The sequence below is a fragment of the Pleurodeles waltl genome, chromosome 9 (genome assembly GCF_031143425.1).
Source record: "Pleurodeles waltl isolate 20211129_DDA chromosome 9, aPleWal1.hap1.20221129, whole genome shotgun sequence".
In the NCBI taxonomy this organism is placed as follows: Eukaryota; Metazoa; Chordata; class Amphibia; order Caudata; family Salamandridae; genus Pleurodeles; species Pleurodeles waltl.
This window is the reverse complement of record NC_090448.1, coordinates 501,719,042-501,738,961: the sequence shown is the minus strand read 5'-3', so window position 1 is coordinate 501,738,961 and position 19,920 is coordinate 501,719,042. Positions and strand designations below refer to the sequence as shown.

Genomic DNA, 19,920 nt, shown 5'->3' with positions numbered 1-19,920 from the left:
TGAGATAAGATGTTTTAGTGTGCTGGGGAGAGCTGAAAGACTGTTACCCCCTTCAGTTGGGTTGGGGGCATAACTATGACCCTACTGGTTGGTAGCTACCACCCCATTCCCAGGCATCTAGTAGGCTTTCTGCCCCCCAGGGAAGTTGATTTGGGGTATTTGCCCCTTCTGCCCACCGGTGGGCAGGACTACTTTGGCACCATTTATTTGGGGTGGGGTATGGCCATACCCCCACCCTCTTTTTATGAAAAACATATCTTCCCTGATCTCTGGTGGGCTTTCTGCCCCCCTTGGGGACAGATGGGCCTTCCAAAAATAGGCTGATCTGACCCCAAGGGGAGGCTGATATGGCCAACAGTAAGGTGCCCCCATGGGGAGTGACCTTTGCCCAAGGGGCTGCCCTCCAAAGAAAACAAACACATACACACACACCAATTTCTGGTGCCTAAGTGATTTCTGCCCCCCACTGGGGCAGATTGGCCTAATACAAATAGGCCAAGCCGCCTCCAAGGGGGGGCAGAAATGGCCTAAAATAAGTTTGCTCCCCCAGGGGAACGATCCTTGCCTGAGATGTTGCACACCTCGTGTGAAATTGATGCAAAAAAATCAAAATCCCTGGTGTCTAGTGGTTTCTGCCCGCTTGGGGGCAGATTGGCCTAATAAAAATAGGCCGATCTGCCCCTCAGGAGGGCCGAAATGGCCTAAAGTAAATTCTGCCTCAAGGGGAGCGACCCTTGCCTAAGGGGTCGCTCCCCACATATAAAAAAATACAATAATCCCTGGTGCCTAGAGGTTTCTCCCCCCGGGGGCAGATTGGCCTAATTACAATAGGCCGATCTGCCCCTGAGAGGGGCAGAAATGGCTTAAAACAAATTTGCCCCCCCAGGGAAGCGAACCTTGGCTAAGGGACACTCCCCTCATGTGAAAATGAGAAAAACAAAAAAATCCCTTGTGTCTAGTAGTTTCTGCCCCCCTTGGGGGCAGATTGGCCTAATAAAAGGGGGGCAGAATTGGCCTAGAGTTCATTTTCCCCCCAGGGGAGCGACCCTTGCCTAATGGGTCACTCCCCACATATAGAAATAAAAACACACAAAAAAAAAAGATCCCTGGTTTTTAGGGGTGTCTGTCCCCCCTTGGGAAAAGGCCTACAAAACTTTTGCCCTACTGGGGAGCGGCCCTTGCCCAACAGGCCACTCCCCTTATGTGAAAAAGTTCCCTTGTGTCTAGAGGCATTTCTGAGAGAGACATGAAAGGAGAGGAAAGGCCTTTCCCCTCCTTTCATACCTCTCTCGCCCCCCCACGTGATCGGAGGAGAAATGCTTTTGCGATTGCGCGCTGTCGTCATCAGATGCCTTGGGGGGTTTATAAGGGGGTGGCGGGGATGGATGGGGAAGTGATTCTCCTTCCATCCTTGCCCAGGGGAGGGGGGATGCTTGGCCCTTGGGGGGAGTCCTGCCCCCCCCAGAGGGCCCATAGCTGGACGAGCTGGTCTCGTCCTCAGCACTGGGCAACCGTTGCCGAGGGCGAGACCAGTTTGTCGTGGGCACCCAAGGGGTTAAAGCAAAAGGAGAAGTGTTGGTGAATGAGAACATTTATTTGGCTTATTAACATGTGGAACATAGGCAGTATTCCTCATCATGCTTGCCTTAGTTTCAATGGTAGAGATGCTAGCCTAGTTCGAGGAATAGGCCTCACGGGACATCCTCGGACACACCAAACTTACATTCACAAACTGGAAGGAGTTGGATTTAGCACAGTAAGGGGCATATTTATACTCTGTTTGCACCGAATGTGCGTCAAAAAAGTTTGACGCACATTCAGCACAAACCTTGCCCCATATTTAAACTATGACATCCGACCCCGCGGACGTCCCAAAACCTTTGTGTGCGTCATTTTTTGGATACAGGAAACCGCCTTGCGTTAATGACATGCAAGGTAGGCGTTTCCGTCCCAAAAATTACTTTAAGGCCCGTGTGCCTTATTTATACTCCTGTGTCATTTTGATGCACAGGAGGGGCGGGCCTTAAAAAACAGCGCACAGCCTGATGTGCGCCGTTTTTTAACGCCTGGGTGAGGGCTTGCGTAAAGGGCCCTGTGGGCTCACTTCTATGGCCTAAGACCATGGAAGCAGTCCAGAGGTGCCCTTCCCTGCCCCCAGGTACACCCCCTGCCACCGTAGCCCACCCCAGGAGGACACCCATGGATGGTGGGACCCATCCCAGGTAAGTACAGGTAAGTTGAGGTAAGTGTTATTTTGTATTTTTTAAAGTGGCATAGGGGGCCTAATTTGGGGCCTCCTACATGCCACTGTGCCCAATGGCCATGCCCAGGGGACAGAGGTCCCCCCTGGGCATGGCCATTGGGCAAGGGGGCATGACTCCTGTCTTTGCTAAGACAGGAGTCATTTCAATGGCTAAACAATGGCGCAAGTCCGGTTTCAGCCATGATTTTTTACTCAAACCTGACTTGCATCATTTTTTGACACAATCTCCATTTTCCCCTAAGCCGGCGCTGCCTGGTTTGAGTCATTATTTTACTCTGACCAGCCCACAGCGCCAGCTAAATTCAATCCTTAAATAAGGCGCCTGCATGGCGCTTAGGAGTGGCTTTAGCGCGCAGTTCATTTTTGGACGCAAACCAGTGCCGGCGCTGGTTTGCGTCAAAAAAATATAAATATGGGCCTAAGTGTGTTGATGGCGCCTGAAAGACAGGTTTTCTTGAGCTTCAAGTAGCTGGGGACAGAAGGCATTAATATAGGTTTACTTGGCAATTGTACAGGATTAGTCAGGACTCTGATGAGCACAGAAACATGAACGGTTAGGAAAAGCTTATGGTAGGTGTGCTTTTCCAGGGATATGGCATAGGTAGAAGGCAGATAGTAAAGATAGTGCAGATGCACATGCCAAGACTTCATCTTCACTTATGAATTTAAACCCATTGCTTCTGCACAAAATTCAGGCCAGGGCTCTAGGCAGCAAAAGAAAGCTGCTGTTTCAGGCCTCTTGTGCACGGCCTGCCCTTTGTGCTGTGCACACGGGTGCACAAGAGGCCTGAAACGGCATCTTTCACTGCCTACAGCCCTCCTGAATGTGCCCGATCTCTGAAGTGCTAAGCAGGGTCGGGCCTTGTCAGCCAGGCCGACCCTGCTCAGCGCTTCCGAGATAGGCGCATTCAGGAGGACTCTGCGGGTGCGAATTCCACTGAGGTTTTTTTCAACTCCACTGAATTCTGCGGAGCCGGGCTCCGTTTACTCCACCCAGGCCTAACCCTAAATTGCTATGTTGAGAGATAGGCAATAGAGGTAGGTGTGGTACTTGGGGGTCGTGCAGTGATGCCACCTATGCAATCCTACAAGCCACAGATGATTTTGAATACTAGACAACCAAGGGAGTCTGAGGCAGTGTGCCTTGTATGGATTCCGCAACGTTTTCTTACCCACAATGCTGTACAAACCCCAAACTCTGACTGAAATCACACATAGGCCTTCAATTTCTGTGATGGAAAGCTTTGGAATCTGCAGGAATCCACAAAACTCCTACCACTATGCTTTACTCCACTTGTGCTGATACATATGCATCCCCACTTGTGTGGCTGGGGCTAGTGCTGCTACTGGAAAGGTTCAAGCCAAGGTCAACAGGAGTCCTCACCAGGGGACTCCCATTGACCTTCGTTTGATTTGTTTCTGTCACGGGTACCAGGCCTACCCATACCAGTGAGGTACCATTTTTATCAGCATACTTGGGGAAATGCCGGATGGCTATAAATCTTGTATAAAGTGTCTTGTTTTAAAAAATTTGCAGGTTGGCTAAGTTTCCCTCGGTGCTGGCTGAGCTAGGATCCAAAATCTGGAGCTACCTACATTGGTAAAAAAAAGGGGTCAGTTTTTTGTGGAAAATTGTGATGGGTCCATGTTGTGTTTTGGGCTGTTTATTGTCACGAGGCCTACCGACACAAATGAGGTACCATTCTTATAGGGAGACTTGGGGGACTGCATGGTGGACAGAAGTTTGTGACTATCCTCAGACTCTAGAACTTTCCATCACTGAAATGAGGCAAATTAGTTTTTTTAGTCAAAGCGTGAAGTTTGAAAGAGGTTCTGGTTAAAAAAAAACTGGTAAGACCCACACAAGTAAGCCCACCCTTGATACCCCAGGTGTTTAGTTTTAAAACATTTACAGGTTGCCTAGGTTTCCATAGGTGCCGGCTGAGCTAGGGTCCAAAAACTAGAGCTACCCACATTCTTAAAAAAGGGGCAATTTTCAGTGAAAACATATGATGCATCCATGTTGCATTTTGGACCATCTCTTGTTGCAGGCACCAAGCCTACCCACACAAGTGTGGTACAGTTCTTTTCGGAAGTCTTGTGGGAGCATAGAATAGTAGAACATTTGTAATTACCAATTGGAATTCATTGTATTTATGCCTTTCAAGTGTAAGCAAGTGCATACAAAATATGACATTTAGAAAAATACCCTTTAAATCATACTCATACGGGTACTCACAAATTCAGAGATGTACAAATAACCTCTGCTCCTAAACTCCATGTCCTGTGCCCATTTCAGAAATACTTAGGCTTCCTTGATACCCATTTTTTACTCTGCCTATTTCACTATATGAATTGGTCTATACTTGGCACTCTTTGGGCCATATGTACGAACACATTTTCCCATAGACACAGAATGGGTAAAACCCTTTGCTACATCTGGCCCTTTGTGTGCTCCAGAATGCATCACAAGTAGACAAAAGAAAAACGAGGAGAAAAATGTGTTTCTCCTTTTTGCATCTCCCTTACACCTTCTGGGGAGAGGCCTTGGCTTCTGATGCATTCCCAGGTTTACGAAATCTCATAAATCTGGGAATGTGTCAAATGACACGGGTGTTTCATAGGAACACCCACTGTAACACCCATGGCACTCATCCATGTTGCAGTGTGAGGCAACGCAACGACTTGCGCTGCATTGCCTCAGTCCATATCTACAAATCCACGAAAAGCCACGCAGGCTGGCTTTAGGTGGCCTTGTATATATGGCCCTGCAGTGTGCGCGACAACCGACTCTAAAAGTGGCATTCCGGCAGGGTACAGGGGCTTGTATATAAGCCCCTCAAAATGACGTTATATTTTGCCCATTTTTTCCGTACCCTCCAGGAGAATCCACAAATCCTTGGTACCATTAAAATTCCCAGGATGCTGGAAAACATGTATGCAAATTTGTCATGGATATCCTATGTGGAAAAAAAGTTATGGAGCCATAAGCGTGACCTACCCCAAATAGCCAAATAGGGTTTAGCACTGGGGGCAGGGAGTGAAGGGCAAGCAGCTAGGAGGTCAAACATAAACACAAGTAAACTATTCCGGGGTTACATACATTAAAAGATGTAAGACAACAACTAAAATGGATGTACACTTTACCTGGCATGCCTAACGTGGGAAAGCAGCATCAACAAGTTCGCCAAGCGAGTCGACTGTTGCCGGAAAGGGATTCCACTCTTTGCAATAATCCACACCAATGCATCTGTGATTGCATTAAGCAACTGATGTATCTTTCTGTTGCTTTCTGGTTCTTCTGAAGAAGTAGCCACAGGAAACATATCTGTACAAGATAATACATGTCAATTAATGAGTTTGCCATAGAATCTAGCCACACTGTACTGAAAGTTGGCATTGCAAATGGTGGCTCCGCATCCAGAGGATTTCATTCAACCACCACACATTATGTTTATGCATTATAATTTAAGATGGTGATACAAAATATTGAGCTTTGTGACCAAAACTCTAGAAACTGGTGTGGTAGAGGAACCAGAAGATTTCAACTGTTTAAGATCTTAGCAGTGAGAAAAAATGTAATACATTACATGGTGTTAGCCTGCATTTTATCTTCTTAGTGTTTACTAAAGTACAACCCTTTAGCACAGTTCCATTACCACAATTAGGCCCATATTTATTTTTTCTTAACGCCGGCTAGAGTCATTCCTTAGCTCCATCCTAGTGCCATATTTATGAAATGACGTAGGATGGTGTTAAGGAAAAGATAGCGCAAAAACAATGGTGCTAACCGATGTGCAGTGCCGTAAGTAAAAATGACGTTAATGCTGCAAAAATGGTGCAACACATAAACATGTTACAAAAGGGCTGGTGCCATCTTAACACCGCATTAGCGTCAAAATAAAATGCAAAAGCAGGACAGAGTGCAATTGCACCATTAGATGGAATCAACAGGCCAGGAGAGACCCGAGGGAGACCCTCCAACACCCAAGTACTAGCCAGGAGGGTACAGAAAAATCACAGTAGACGGAGAAGAGAAAATGCAAGTGTCGCTTTAGTGAGGAGGAGCATGACATCCTCGACAGAGAAGTGACGAAGCACCAAGATCAGCTATTCGTCACCTCCAAATTGCCAGTTGGGAAGAGAGATGCAATATGGCAGCAAATAGTGGACAAAATAAACAGTGTCGTTGAGGTGAAGAGAACTGTCACTGAGTGCAAGAAGTGCTGGCATGATTGCAAGCGCAGAACTAAGGATAAACTTGCCAGGAACCGTAAGGCAGCACTGCAGACTGGAGGTGGAAGTCCTGAACCACAGGTGGACCTGGATGAGCTAGAGGAGATGGTTGCAGCGGTCATTCCGGAAGAACTGCTCACAGGAATTGCAGGACAGGACAGTGCAGACTACCAGGAACCAACACAAATGTAGGGTACGTTGCGGGGGAGGGGATATCTGAAATTCCACTAATGGCAGAAGGGGAATGCACATAGGACACACTAATTGCATGCTAAAGGGTTGCATCTGGACACTTAGGTTCTGAGTAAAGACGTACCATCCTCACCCAAGCCACATCTGTACTGATGTTGTGGTTGTGCTATGCACACCAACGTATAAACAATGTCAACATAGGCCAATCACTATGGCTATACTCCACCAAGTAAATATGCACCACATTGCCTGGTAAGCATGTGCTGATAGTGAGGCTGTGCCATCACAACACCCATTGCATATAGTCGAAGCCCCTGTACCTACACCATGTAGACATCAGAGACTAGGATGGAAGCCAATACCACTCCTGGTGGGGTGTCAGGCCAAAATGCTTCCCTACTTCAATTTTGCATTGCCCAGACTCATGTGTGCTGAACCTTGCAGCACACATTGAAATGCCATCTCCCCCAAAATTGCTTGTACGTGTGCAGGAAGGGACACATCCCTGCACATGAAAAATTCATTACTTCAAGGCAGCCACCCCGTCATCATGCTGCAACAATGCCAGTGTTGGTGCAGGGAGCACTAATCTGTGTAGGCACAGGGGGAATTGCAGGGCTGTACTGTATACAGTAAAATATGGCACATCACTGCGTACTGAAACTGCTGCAGTGTACTGCAACACATCTTGTAGCTGCCCTGAGCCATGCCAAATGAGTAAATATCTGGCCTAAAGCTTGTAACCTGTAGAACACAACCGATACAGGCTGAACCCAGAACAACTCACACACAACCATATGCGTCACATGGGAATGGCCACAGAATAAATGCATGCAACACATTTTGCATGCATGGGAACATCTTGTGTGAATCTGAGCAAGTGGCTTCAATCTCACCATTTGACAAGTTAGAGGGCTAGATCAAACAGAAAATGATGGTGTGTGCTGCTGTGCAAAATTAGGCAGCATCGCACATCGTAGTATTAAAAAGGCAGGTATGCACCATATACATTAGAATACATGCTCCCTTGTACACCTCCCTGCAGAAGTGATAATAAGGTGTTGTGCGTCAATGCAGCTACCCTTGCACCACAGTGTAAGGATGGCTGCTGTGAGGAGGAGAATATGTCTGTACTGAAAGGAACACCATCCTGCACAACAACAACCTGACAGTGTGATTTGTTGTTACTCTGTGTGCTGCATAATGCAGCACACATAGTAAAAGCAAGAAATTCAGTACAAATCTAAGCATCATTTCTAGATCATGACATCCAAAACCCATCTCTAGGCCGGTGTCAGAAATTGGGCCAGAGTCCGAAATACAAATAGTTAAAAATCTGAGGCAGTGTCAAAACACAACGGGTGTTGCTGTGGTTCACCCACTGCAACACCCATTGCATTTGGAGGCTGCCTCAGGTTTACGAGTATCAGTGAACATGTGGAAGTGCAGAAATGTAAGGCCATCCCAGGAGTGGTGCCAGCAAGGCCCAACGAGGAGGCATACATGTATTTCCCCCTTGTTTATTTGTTTCCATGTGTGCTGCAGAAGGAGCCAAATTGCCATGTATGTGCAGGAACGGATACATTCCCACACATAAACAATCAAACCTTACAATGCAGACATCCTTGCATGATGGTGCAAGGATGCCTGCATTGGCGCCAGGCAGCTTTATGTAGTGCCAGTGCAGGGGACAACACAGGAGTGCACTGTACACAAATGAATACGGCGCATTGACACAGCACAACACTGCCACTCTGAGCGCAGTGTTGTGTTCCGTCATATTCCATTACTAGTGAGCTTGACCTGTGCGTGATGCACAATGCTCCATATAAGGACAACCACAACTTTGGATCAGTGACATGTCAGTGAACCTCCGATGCAATACAATATTGATTTTACACTATCTCATTGCAGAGGATGATGGCTTACCTTCTGCCGACCTGCCTGTCCTGGATTTTCATGATTACATGGATGACCAGCTGCCAAGCCTCAATGAAAAAACCCTCCAGGATGTCCAAGGAGCACTCCAGGCACCACCTCCAGTTGCAGGGAGGAGACACAGAGTTGCGGGGTCTCCACAGTAACCATCCGGCCAACAATACACACCACCAGACAGTACTCACACAGTCCTGGACTCCGAGCACCCACAGATCAGCTCTCAGAGGACAGTGGTAGGAGGCCAGTGGGAGCTGGGAAAGCAGGTTCTGGTGGGGATCGAGACCGTGGCAAGCAGCCTAGAGGGAGTGCGGACGTGCCTCAGTCCAAATAAGGTCAACTCAGCTGCCATCTGAGGTACCCACTACCCGCTACGTGGAGTCCAACAGTCTCTGACGGACATAGCTGCTGTCATGAAGGAGAGGCTACGACAAATGCCCTCCCAAAGTGCCAGCAGCATGCAGAATAACCTAGACTCCATACAGCGGGAATTGGCCTCCCTCAGGGAGAAATTAGCAGGCTACCACCATGATGTTGTAGCAGTCTTGAAGAATCAGCACTTCCTCCTTGCAGCAGTGATGCCTTACGTGTTGCCACAAATGGCATCTGACAGGTCCTTTGACTCCACATCTCTATCCCCTGAAGTGTGTGTGTGGTCCCCTCTACCTCTACAACAGCATCAGCCATGACACAGGAGGCACCACACACATCAGAGGATGAAGATGTGGAAAGAATAACATTCACAAGGAAAAGCACCCAGTAGTACCAGTCTGTCCCACATGGACAGTTTCTCCTTAGTTCTGGGCTTAAGATCATGCCAGTGTTGTGACAGTATGAAATATGCACTCTTCACTTAACCAGTGTTCAAATGTCTGCTATGTGCTGTCATTGTCTCTACCATACCAAATGGCAATGTTAGACACTCCCCACTAATGCACAATACTCCAGGCCATGTCTCATGACATGTCCCTCAACCCTGGACTCCGATTGTGCTACATATGGAAAACATTCACTCATGGGATCTATGAAATAGAGATTGAATAGAAATCACCATAGCTATTGCACCTGTAAATAAAGCACCTTGTACACATGTAGCATTTCTACGTTTACTGTGATCCATCTACTCAGATAAAAGTTTGCATTGTGTCAATCTATGTCACTGTGTACAGAATATCAGTACATGAGTGCATGACTGTCAAACACTAAGCCACACACTAGGCCCCAAACAAAAATAAGCTGAATGATGGTGTTGTGGGAAACAACCAACTAACTGTGTTCACTAAATGCTTTGGAACCCATATCAGTTGAAGTAGACATACAGCATCTAGGGCTCATTACCCAATCATTTATGATTAACCCAGATGGGAGTACCAGTACAACTGATTTGTGTGTATCAAGAAAAGGTAACCTAATCAGTGATGGCCACCTGTCAAAGATGCAGAATACAGATCCCAAATTGGCAGTTGTCAGATGTACCACACTTACCAACATTTAAATAGCAGAACCTCGCCAATTGCAGGTGAATTCCCATGTTTACCTGTCCAGGATTACATACACATTGTGAATGGCTTAAACACAGGATGACAAATAGACAGTAGTAGACAGTATGTAGCTGCCATTCTGACAGCTCTTTGGTCATGGGGATGCATATGGGAAACCTGGGAATTCAAGACAGTAAAGAATACCCTAGTCCATTTCCCCAACTTGGCCAGTGCACTGATGAGAAGCCCCAGACTCAATCAATTACAAAACTAATTAGGCTTAGATAAGCAGTATTTAATGTCAAAACCATCAAGGAAATGAAACGTAAAACCTACCCTAATCTAAACTAACCCATACTAACTATCCTTAATTTATAACTACACCTATCTAACCCATTCTAAACTTATCTTACACATGTAACAACACACTCTAAACAATGCCCCCCACCCCTCTTAAGAGTTGAGATACAAGTAGGACAACATTAACTATGAATACACATGTACTAACCTAACCTATGCCTAAACAAATATATATATATATTTTTTTCATACATAAATACCCAAACATAACACCCCAGCCAACCACCTAACAATGAAAAAATGTAGAAAACCCCCCACCTTTAACCAAACTTATGTCTCCCCTACACTAACCTTACACTACACATCTAAAAACCCTGTATAAACCATACAAAACAGTAAAAGGGAGGGGAATGAACTGGGATGTTGTACCACAAGTTAATTGTTAATTTCTTGCTTTTTTCCAACTTTTTCTTTATGTACGTAAATAACTTGCTGTCCTCTGCAGCATCCTGCTCTAATTTGGTGAGTCTTGCCAAACTCTGGCCAATGTCCCTCCTCATGTCCTGCTTGAATTGATTGGGCACTACTGCTGCAGGTGGCTATGTTGTCACTGGTGCAGCTGTGGTCCAGCTGTGCCCCCTGCACCCCTGATGGCTTGACTACAGTGTCCTGTTGTGGCTGTCTTGGAGGTCCCGCATGGAGAATGGCACGCCATTCCCCTGATGCTTTTTACTAATGGAATCTCCTGCTCATTCGGCCGTATGCATCATTGACCTCCATAATGTGGCGGTATTGTTCGGCCCTCTTATGGAAGCCTCGGCTCTGTGCCTCAGTCATGTTGGCAGCTGAAACATAAGTAGAAGCAAGCATCAGTATCAGCATTGGGTGGAGGGTATACAGACATATTGGGCCTCATTATGAGTCTCGCTGTCTTCAGACTGCCAGACTCACGGTGGCAGTCGTGGCGGTCTGACCGCCACATTATGACTGAGGCGGAGCCTCCACAGTCCGACCACCAATAACTCCAGGTTGCTGCCAGGTTACCGCCAGGTTGCCGCCTGGGGGTCCTGGCTGTTTTAATCCACCAGGATGGCGCTGCATGCCCCTGGGGGCCCCTGCACTGCCCATGCCTATGGCATGGGCCTATGGGGCCCCCTGGCACAGCCCTACACAAAAGCGCGACGGGTGCAACTGCACCCTTTGCACGGCCACAACACCGACGGCTCCATTTGGAGCCGGCTCCCATGTTGCGGCCGACATCCCGCTGGGCCGGCGGGCAGAAACTCTGTTTCCACCCGCCGGCCCAGCGTTGATGTCATAATGGCCACCGCGGGAGTGCAGCCGCATTGGCGGCCGCACAGCTGTTACAACTTCCGCCAAAGTTGTAATGAGGGCCATAGTCTCAAATATAATGCAGACCAACATACCTACAAATTATCACTGTCCCTGACACACCTGTGGTGCTTCTCACTGCACCATTTATACATGGAATTGTCATGCAGGTGTCTGTTAGCTCTACACCTCCATGCCCATATGGGACTGCTTGAAACTGTATATTGCATCTGAAGGGTATGCAATGGTTGTTGCAGTGGCTGTACCATTGTGACACCCATATCAATTGGGGCTACCTCAGTATGTCGTAGACCTCTACCTCATTGTCACAGCAAACTGACAAACTACTGCCCAGGGGTTGTGTTGGTATTCCAGGGTGTTGAGGAATGATGTGATACATCCTTCAGTGAAGTTAGTAATGTGTGTGTGCCATCAGAAGGCAAACACATGAGCAATAATCTTATGGGAGTATACTAATGTGAAAATAGTTGTACCTAGCTCCACATTGACTGGTTGAAATCATGGATGTCTTACCAATAATGTGTGACCAGGCATTGTTACCATGGTATACCATTATTTGTTGAGGGAGGGGTAAGGACCTGGGCATAAAAAATGCCTCAACACTGAAACACTTGCCCTGTGGTGCAAGGAAGCATTTGTTGGTGCAGGTTACTGAGTGATGTGCCAATGAAGGAGCAGATGCAGGGTCGCCCCATACTGTCAGTCAGAGGCAGTAGGTCTGTGGAAGTGACTCTGCAAATGTGTGTGGTAATAGACATAGTATAGGGTGTATGTGATGCACAAGGAACTGGAACAGAGAAGTGCTAGTAGTCTGGACCCAGTGCATGGTCAAGCTCCCTTACATGGCCTTGGCCAATGATACAAAGGGGCCAATAGAACAACAGGGGTGCAGCACCAATTGCATTAATACAGTGCTTGTGGCCATTGGTGCACCCCTTACCCTCGCCATGTGTGCACCTAATGAGAATTAAGGCACAGCATGTTGCAGGTAGGGTCCAAATGGATCTATTTCTGTGTAGGTAAATGATGTACTCAGCAGGAGTTGCAACAGATCCTCATGACTTCTACTGAGTACAAATGGGGGCCCAGGTCATACATTTTCATCCCCTCATATTACACCTGCTCTCAGCAGCCCTTCAGAATGCCGGTATAATTGTACTAAGGGCTTTCCCAACTTACTCAGTGGCTTATACATGTCACCCATACAGGTTTTGGGATTGCCTTCCATGCATGATGCATGGAGCAGGCCTCATTTGGTGCTGCTCATCACTGTGTTGTCGCATGTATACATCACAATACTTTGTAATTGTTATGCAGTGAAAGTGGTACATCTGCCCATCATTAGCTTCATCATTGTTCATCTGACTTGCAGGCTTATGGTGACACTTGGACTCATCATACATGTCCACATCCACATGCATGACATGCAGCACTCAACCGTATCTGCAACTGTTATGCACATGCAAAAATAAGGAATGTATGGAAATGTGAGACTCACCAACTGCTCCACCAATCTCAATTCCAGATGGTCCAGCAGATCCCGCTCCCTTGTCACTAGATCTGCCCACCGATGTTTTAGTTGGTGGACGTTCCTTCCACTGGCGAATATCTTTTTGAGGTGGTGGAGCACCTTGCCCCATATCAGCCGCTGTGCCTCTGTGGGGTATCCAAGGATTACCCGGCCACCTAGTTGCAGCGTCATTGGGAGGTAGTGCTGTACGAGCGAGATGAACCCCCCAGCTCATCCTCGGTGATCCGCTGCATCCTCCCCTTCCCAGACATACTGCAAATGCAGGTCACCCTAAACAAAAAAATGAAAGTAAACCTAACTCATAACCCAAGTACCCCAACAACTATTCTACCCAAAACACCCCACAATACAGAGACAAAATACAGTACAATTACACTACAAAAGACAAGTTTAAAGACAACTAAGGACAACACATACAAGACACAGCACAGGAAACACTGCAAACACTCAAAAAAGCACCAATCCAACTCCAACAATATCTCTACACACCCTCACTCAGTCACAGACAATAAGGCTGTGAAGTGAAAGTGAAAGTGAACTCACTGAACCATGTTTGGAGGCAAGATGTCCTGTTTCATCACTTTCTGGGTGTGTGCTTCATGTTTCCAGTCATGCGTTGTTTTTTTGATGCATGATGGTCGTGCGTAGTTTTCCCACCATTAGCGTCAAAAGGCCTTTGGACGTGCGATAGATGCTCAGGTGCTAGGTGTCTTTTAGGTTAGAGGTATTGTATGGTATATGCGTATGCGCGAACATTGTTGACGCATGACAGTCATGTGTGGATTATACACTGGTGCGTTCAGAGGCAAGTGTACGTGTAATTTCCGCTCAGGGTCCAGGCGTAATTTTACAAACGTTGCAATGTGTGGTTTATGCGTTTGCATCAAACATGTTTGATGCATGATGAATTTGCATGGATTTTTGCATTGTAGGCCTTGAGTGCACTCTGATTAACTTAACTTGTTACATGGGCTGTGCAAGAATGTTGTATATGTGTTATGGCAGCATGTGTGTGTGCATGCCCAATACTGTCATTACAGTGACAATGGTATGTTGAACCTTGTTTATGAGTCTGCTGAATGCGACTACTCATACCTTGTGCAGATGTGCATGTGCAGCTACACTGAATCCACAAACATGTTGGCAAATGTGTGCTATGTGTGTACAAATGTGTATGGATACTAATTTGTGGGTGGACTACATTGTTATGTCACTGATACAAATGTACACATACCAACAACACAGTAAATATGGTGGCCTATGTCCAACACATGGTAAAACATGGGAAAACCATGGGTTTCTACTCACAGTATTCAGTGGACTTTGACTGCAATGACATCACGTAAACCCTGCCAATTTGCGTGTGCATGTGTGTCCACTCTGTGGTAAGTTGTTGGATTTTACTTTGTGTTGCTTAGCTACACATGTGCTATTTGGTCCCCCCTGCATCTTAGTTACAGGAGATGTTCTGTACACATGTGTTGGTGAAGACTGGTATATGCCGTGTGTGTATATTGGCATGTGTTTTGTGATATCTGTAACAAATCACAACAGTGGTGTGTTAATGGGATGTGAAACCTCATTTTACTATCTTCCTGCATGGACACATGTTGGCATTTGACAAATGCCTGTGTTGTCACATCAGTGACACCTATGTTTCCGCATGTCAGAACACATGTGAAGGTCATTTGTCACAGTCACTGATCTTGAGATACCTTTGCCCTTACTATTGTGCTAGGTGCCTTTTGCTCAGAATCCATACACATTGCCATGCCTAAGCCATTACAGTGGTACATGTGTGCTGTGAAATGTGGCATATGTGTGCATGCCATCAACTAGGCACTCACACTTGTCCACATCATGTTTGTTATGACAGTCACAAAGAATGGCATACCACTGTGTAACAGTTTTGCAGTCAGGCATAGATGGCAGCCTACTCATCATCACAACTGTGTGAGTTTGTATGGCAACACAAACCCATTGTTGCATGTGAAGGGGCAAGTTGATGAAGCTCCAGGTTACGCACATGCATCAGGGCCCTGACAATGTAATTCGATAAAGTAGCAAGAGCAGTGGTGTGTGTGTTTATTGAGCAGGGACCTAGCCTCTTCATGATTGCTACTCAGCAGAACTATGCACACTCCTCAGCAGACAGGCACATGCACATTTGTGGTTATACAGACCAGGATATTACATTTTCATCTGTGGTTCTTGATGTCAGCTTTCCTGTACAGAGCTCAGGTACTTGCACATTTGGGAGATGTGACATTATTTGATGTCCTTAGTTGTTTCCTTGGGTAGCTTGTTGGGCTTGTATATCTGTTGTGACGTCAATATTGGAAACGTGCCAGGGTACAGATGGTATTGTGTGTCACAGCCTCCTGTCATGTTGGCATGCGATGGGCAAATACATACTATGCTACTTCCCAACATGACTGGGTTTTGTACTGAGCTGTCCAACCTCTCTGTACATATGTGAAATATTGACATGTAGACATTGATGTATTGTACAGTCCGTGTTGGTCTATGTGTGTCCCCTCTCCATGTATTCCTGCACTACTGGTAAGGCATGTATTGCCATCTAGATTGCTCCCATTCTTTAGGCTGCCTGCACTTTGTACACATCTTCTACAGCAACATTGTCTGGTCATACATGGACATGATGCAACATGTGACTAGTGTAATTGGAAGATGTACACATTTCCATCTACTGGCTACTTGATAGTTAGGGGTCCATTGACATTATCTGTGAAATGTTATGAGTTCCATACACACATGACATTACTCCGGTCACAACACTTGTGTTGTCTCCATTTCACCTCCCGTGTTGTATTTGCAAGTATCAGTGGGTGTCTCAAAGCTGTCCATCCACAACCTCCATTGAACATGGGTATGCTTTTCTCCCAGCATGCCACAACCTAGGTAACTCTACCATGACTAAATGATATTGATGTGTGAAATAATCTCAGTGCTGTACAGTACATTTGCCAATTGCTACATATATGGCTAGGTCTATTCACACTCAGATTGGTTTTGTGTCTCAGACATTTTTCAAAAAGGCTGAACATAGTAGCACATCCCACACCTGATTGCGATGTTGAAGGCATTAACATGTATGAGACAATTTGTTACTGTTACTATCATGCACTTGTTCCTTCATGTGAGTGACAATGAGTGGTGTGTACTGCTTTATGCTGTGTGATGTATTCATACACAGCATACCAGGTATACATGCAGACATGTCATCAATTGTTGATACTGGCAAACCTGTTGCTATCTAGGATATACACCCGTACAGTTCAGTGTTCACATGTTTGTCTGGATTTGTTCTAGGCATGTGTCAAGACAGCAGATTTATGTGCCAAGTGTGTACCTCATGTACATAGTGAAAATTAGTCTGCCTACATTCAAGCCAGATGAAAATTTGTTTGTGCATTTTCCCAACAACTCCATGGACCGTGACTATGGGTCAGGTTTGGATAATAATTCTGCAGCATTAGCTGACAATTTAGTCAGGCAACCCATTGCGCTCTGCACAGCCAACATTTGTGTGCCATAAGTGAGGTACAGTCAAGCATGTGCCAGGGTTGTGCCCAATGGCAGTGCCAGGACACATTCCCATGTATACTGTGCAGGCTCAACATCGGACATTGGTTAAAATCCCTGGACATTTACTGAAGGAGCACAGTTAGCAATGATGTTCCACCATTGTCACACATGTACCATGCAGGCAAAGCTTCTGTCACCATAAGTTGTGACAGTGTTCAGTTCCTACATAACTTGATATGCATTTACTGACAGCCCCTACCTTATGTGTGCCCCCTTGCACGCATAGTGTTGTTGTGGTGAATGGGCTAGGTATTAGCACCTTGCCCACTTGACGGAACAAGACATGCAGTGGTGCATGGATCTAGACCTTCAGGAGTCACATGGCCACAAATTGTGTGTCACCAATATGTGAGATGGTGGCAGTAGACCCTCTTACATCACATATGATGTTGCTACCATACTGGTCACCTTTGTGTTACTAACCTGCTCACTGAGGTTTGAGTCACATTCCAATGGTATATGTAGTGGAGCATGAGTAGAGCAAGGAGATTCAGATGCAAAGTGATTTATTTGTGCTATTTACAATGTGATCTCTGTAGTATAGTGACTATGTGTAGAAGTTCTCCACAACGTGGAGTCTCTTACGAACTCCTGCAAGAGTGTTCATTTGTTCCCCCTCCACATTATCTGCTCCATCGTCATCCTCCTCCTCACTGGGAACATCACCCTGTTCATCCCAGGGGGTATTTGTCCAGACACAAATGTTGTGCAGGATTGCACATGCCACAATGATCTTGCAAACAAGTGGTGGAGCATACAAAATGCTTCCTCCTGTCAGGGCCAGGCACCTGGACCTTTATTTCAGGAGTCCAAATGTCCTCTCCACAACATTGCGAGATTTCCTGTGTCCTTTGTTGTAGGCCCACTCTTCCACCATTGTGGGATTGGAAAATGGGGTCATCACCCATAGCTGTGTGCCATACCCTTGATCAGCTGCAAAGGATAGAGAGAAGATGTGTTGGCAAGTGTTGATAGTGGTTTGGAACATATCATGGCAGTTGTACTTTTTGGTTAGACTGGTGACACAGACTTGCTTGTGCTATAGTGTATGTTACTGTTCTTGTAAAATGTTTTTTTTGGACTGTGTTGATGGACATGACAATCTTGGGTAGTGGCTCAAGGGCTTGGGTAAATGTATGTTGATCCCAAAATGTAGGTAATGATTTAGGTAAATGTGCTGTGTGGTCCATATTTGCAGCAGTGTTCTATTCTTAGATGAAACCTACCACCTCCTAGCACCACAATGGTGTCAGATGTTGAAATGCCATAGTTGCCCTACAAAGGCTAGGATGTGTGGGTCCCTTGGTACGGTGCATGTAAGGTAAGGTATGTCCTCTATACTCCTAAAAATTCCTAATATGACATCCATGATTGATAGTGTTGTTTGTACAGACTCAGCACCATGGTGGACTATTTCTGCTATTTGCAAGAAGCCATGGTGTTGTCAGGGGACATTAGGGGTGCATGTGAGGTAGAAATGGAGTAGGTGCTGCCCAATTTCTCATGGTTCACTGCCATAGTCTTCAATTGCATGTAATTTTGTATTTGTGTGTGTGCGACACAATGCAGCAGACAGGTGTATGTGCACACTAGAGGTATGTCAGGTATGTGTAGCTGACATTTATATTTGGTTATGGCACCACTTGGGTGGTATTTTATTTAGGTTCTGCGAGAGGTTTGCACACCATGGTTACATAAGACCGTGCCTATGTGTGACTTCCTCAAAGTGGCCATAGCTTATGCCATCGACATGCCTGTGCACTTTTTTGTTTGGTGTAATGTGTGTGTGAGATCTAGATTTAGTTGTCAACCTGTGGACACTTGAAGTGGTTTGTGAGCGGCTTCTGTATGCAAAGGGAACTTGGCTCCACCTGTCCATACATGGTGTGGAATTCAGGGTGGGGCTGTGTTATGAACCTTTGGGTGTATGTGACATGCAATGTATGCAGTGTAGTATGGTGTCACGTAGGCTCTCATTATTCTAATGAGACTACTGGATTTTTAGAGACTTAGTCCAACCCACTGCTGGTGACAACTGTCGCTCCAATCCGGGTTTTGCTCTGGCTAACTAACAGCGCCTCATCTCTACCCAAGGATAGGGATGACTGGGCAGCCGAGCGCATTACATATTTGGCTTCTCAGGGAAGTCGTGGTCACTCAGGTCCCATCCGGTTCTCTCACTTACAGTTCAGTCTCATATATAAATGACAAACAGAAGCAGTATATGTTTCAATAATGAGCTTTAATAAAACGACTGCATCTTAGATATCAAGGCGTGAGCTGCAATAACCAGGACAACACAACATGACAGTATTCAAATTGTGACGAGAAGAGTGAAGAATAAGAACAACGCTGTCACATTGTCACTATTGTCAATGGACTAATCCCTACCTAATCTAGGATACAGCACAGCATGTTAAGCTCTAAGTCTGCCCTTCAGGTTCCCATGGGAAGACATCTACCCCCATTCATGAGCAAAGGCCCGCGGTCTGCGTTAGCATCTGTAGCAAAGCATTCGGCAATCAGCATACAGTCGTGGTTCCCTGGCTGGAATCTCCCTCTAACGTGTAAGGGACAAGGAAGTGTTTTTATAATAACACAGCTGATATTCTGAGAAAGTGTCTGTTGTATCCAAAAGAAGGGAAAAACGGAGAAGGAATATTCCTGAACACGAAGTTTATTTCCACATCAACACCAACGTCCTCACAGCTGCAAGTACAGCAACTGACTACGGGAGCCGATGAAGTCATCAGAACTCCACGCACCCAGCCTTCCATAAAGGTATTCTGCCCACACCAAACAACGAATTACAATAGCACATTTTAAAACACAACACATCTTCCCCCTTAACAAACATAACAAATACAAACACTTATGCTACACATTCCCTACTATGCTACAATAAAATATACAAAAGATACATTGGAAATGAAAAATCCCAATAAACATTCTAAACATTCCATACATAGACTAAGAAGTGAAAAACAAGTTATACACAGGCTATAAAGGCAAGTTGTACA

At 45.9% G+C, this 19,920-nt stretch overlaps 1 protein-coding gene across 1 annotated transcript in view; it reads right to left on the bottom strand.

The window, feature by feature from the left end:
• The window catches only part of ESR2 (estrogen receptor 2), a 1,043,222-nt gene that overhangs the window by 94,234 nt on the left and 929,068 nt on the right, over positions 1–19,920 (bottom strand). The window contains exon 8 of the mRNA XM_069207353.1: positions 5,411–5,591. Within this exon, the coding sequence (XP_069063454.1) occupies positions 5,411–5,591 (181 nt within the window). The remainder of the gene's footprint in view (positions 1–5,410; positions 5,592–19,920) is intronic.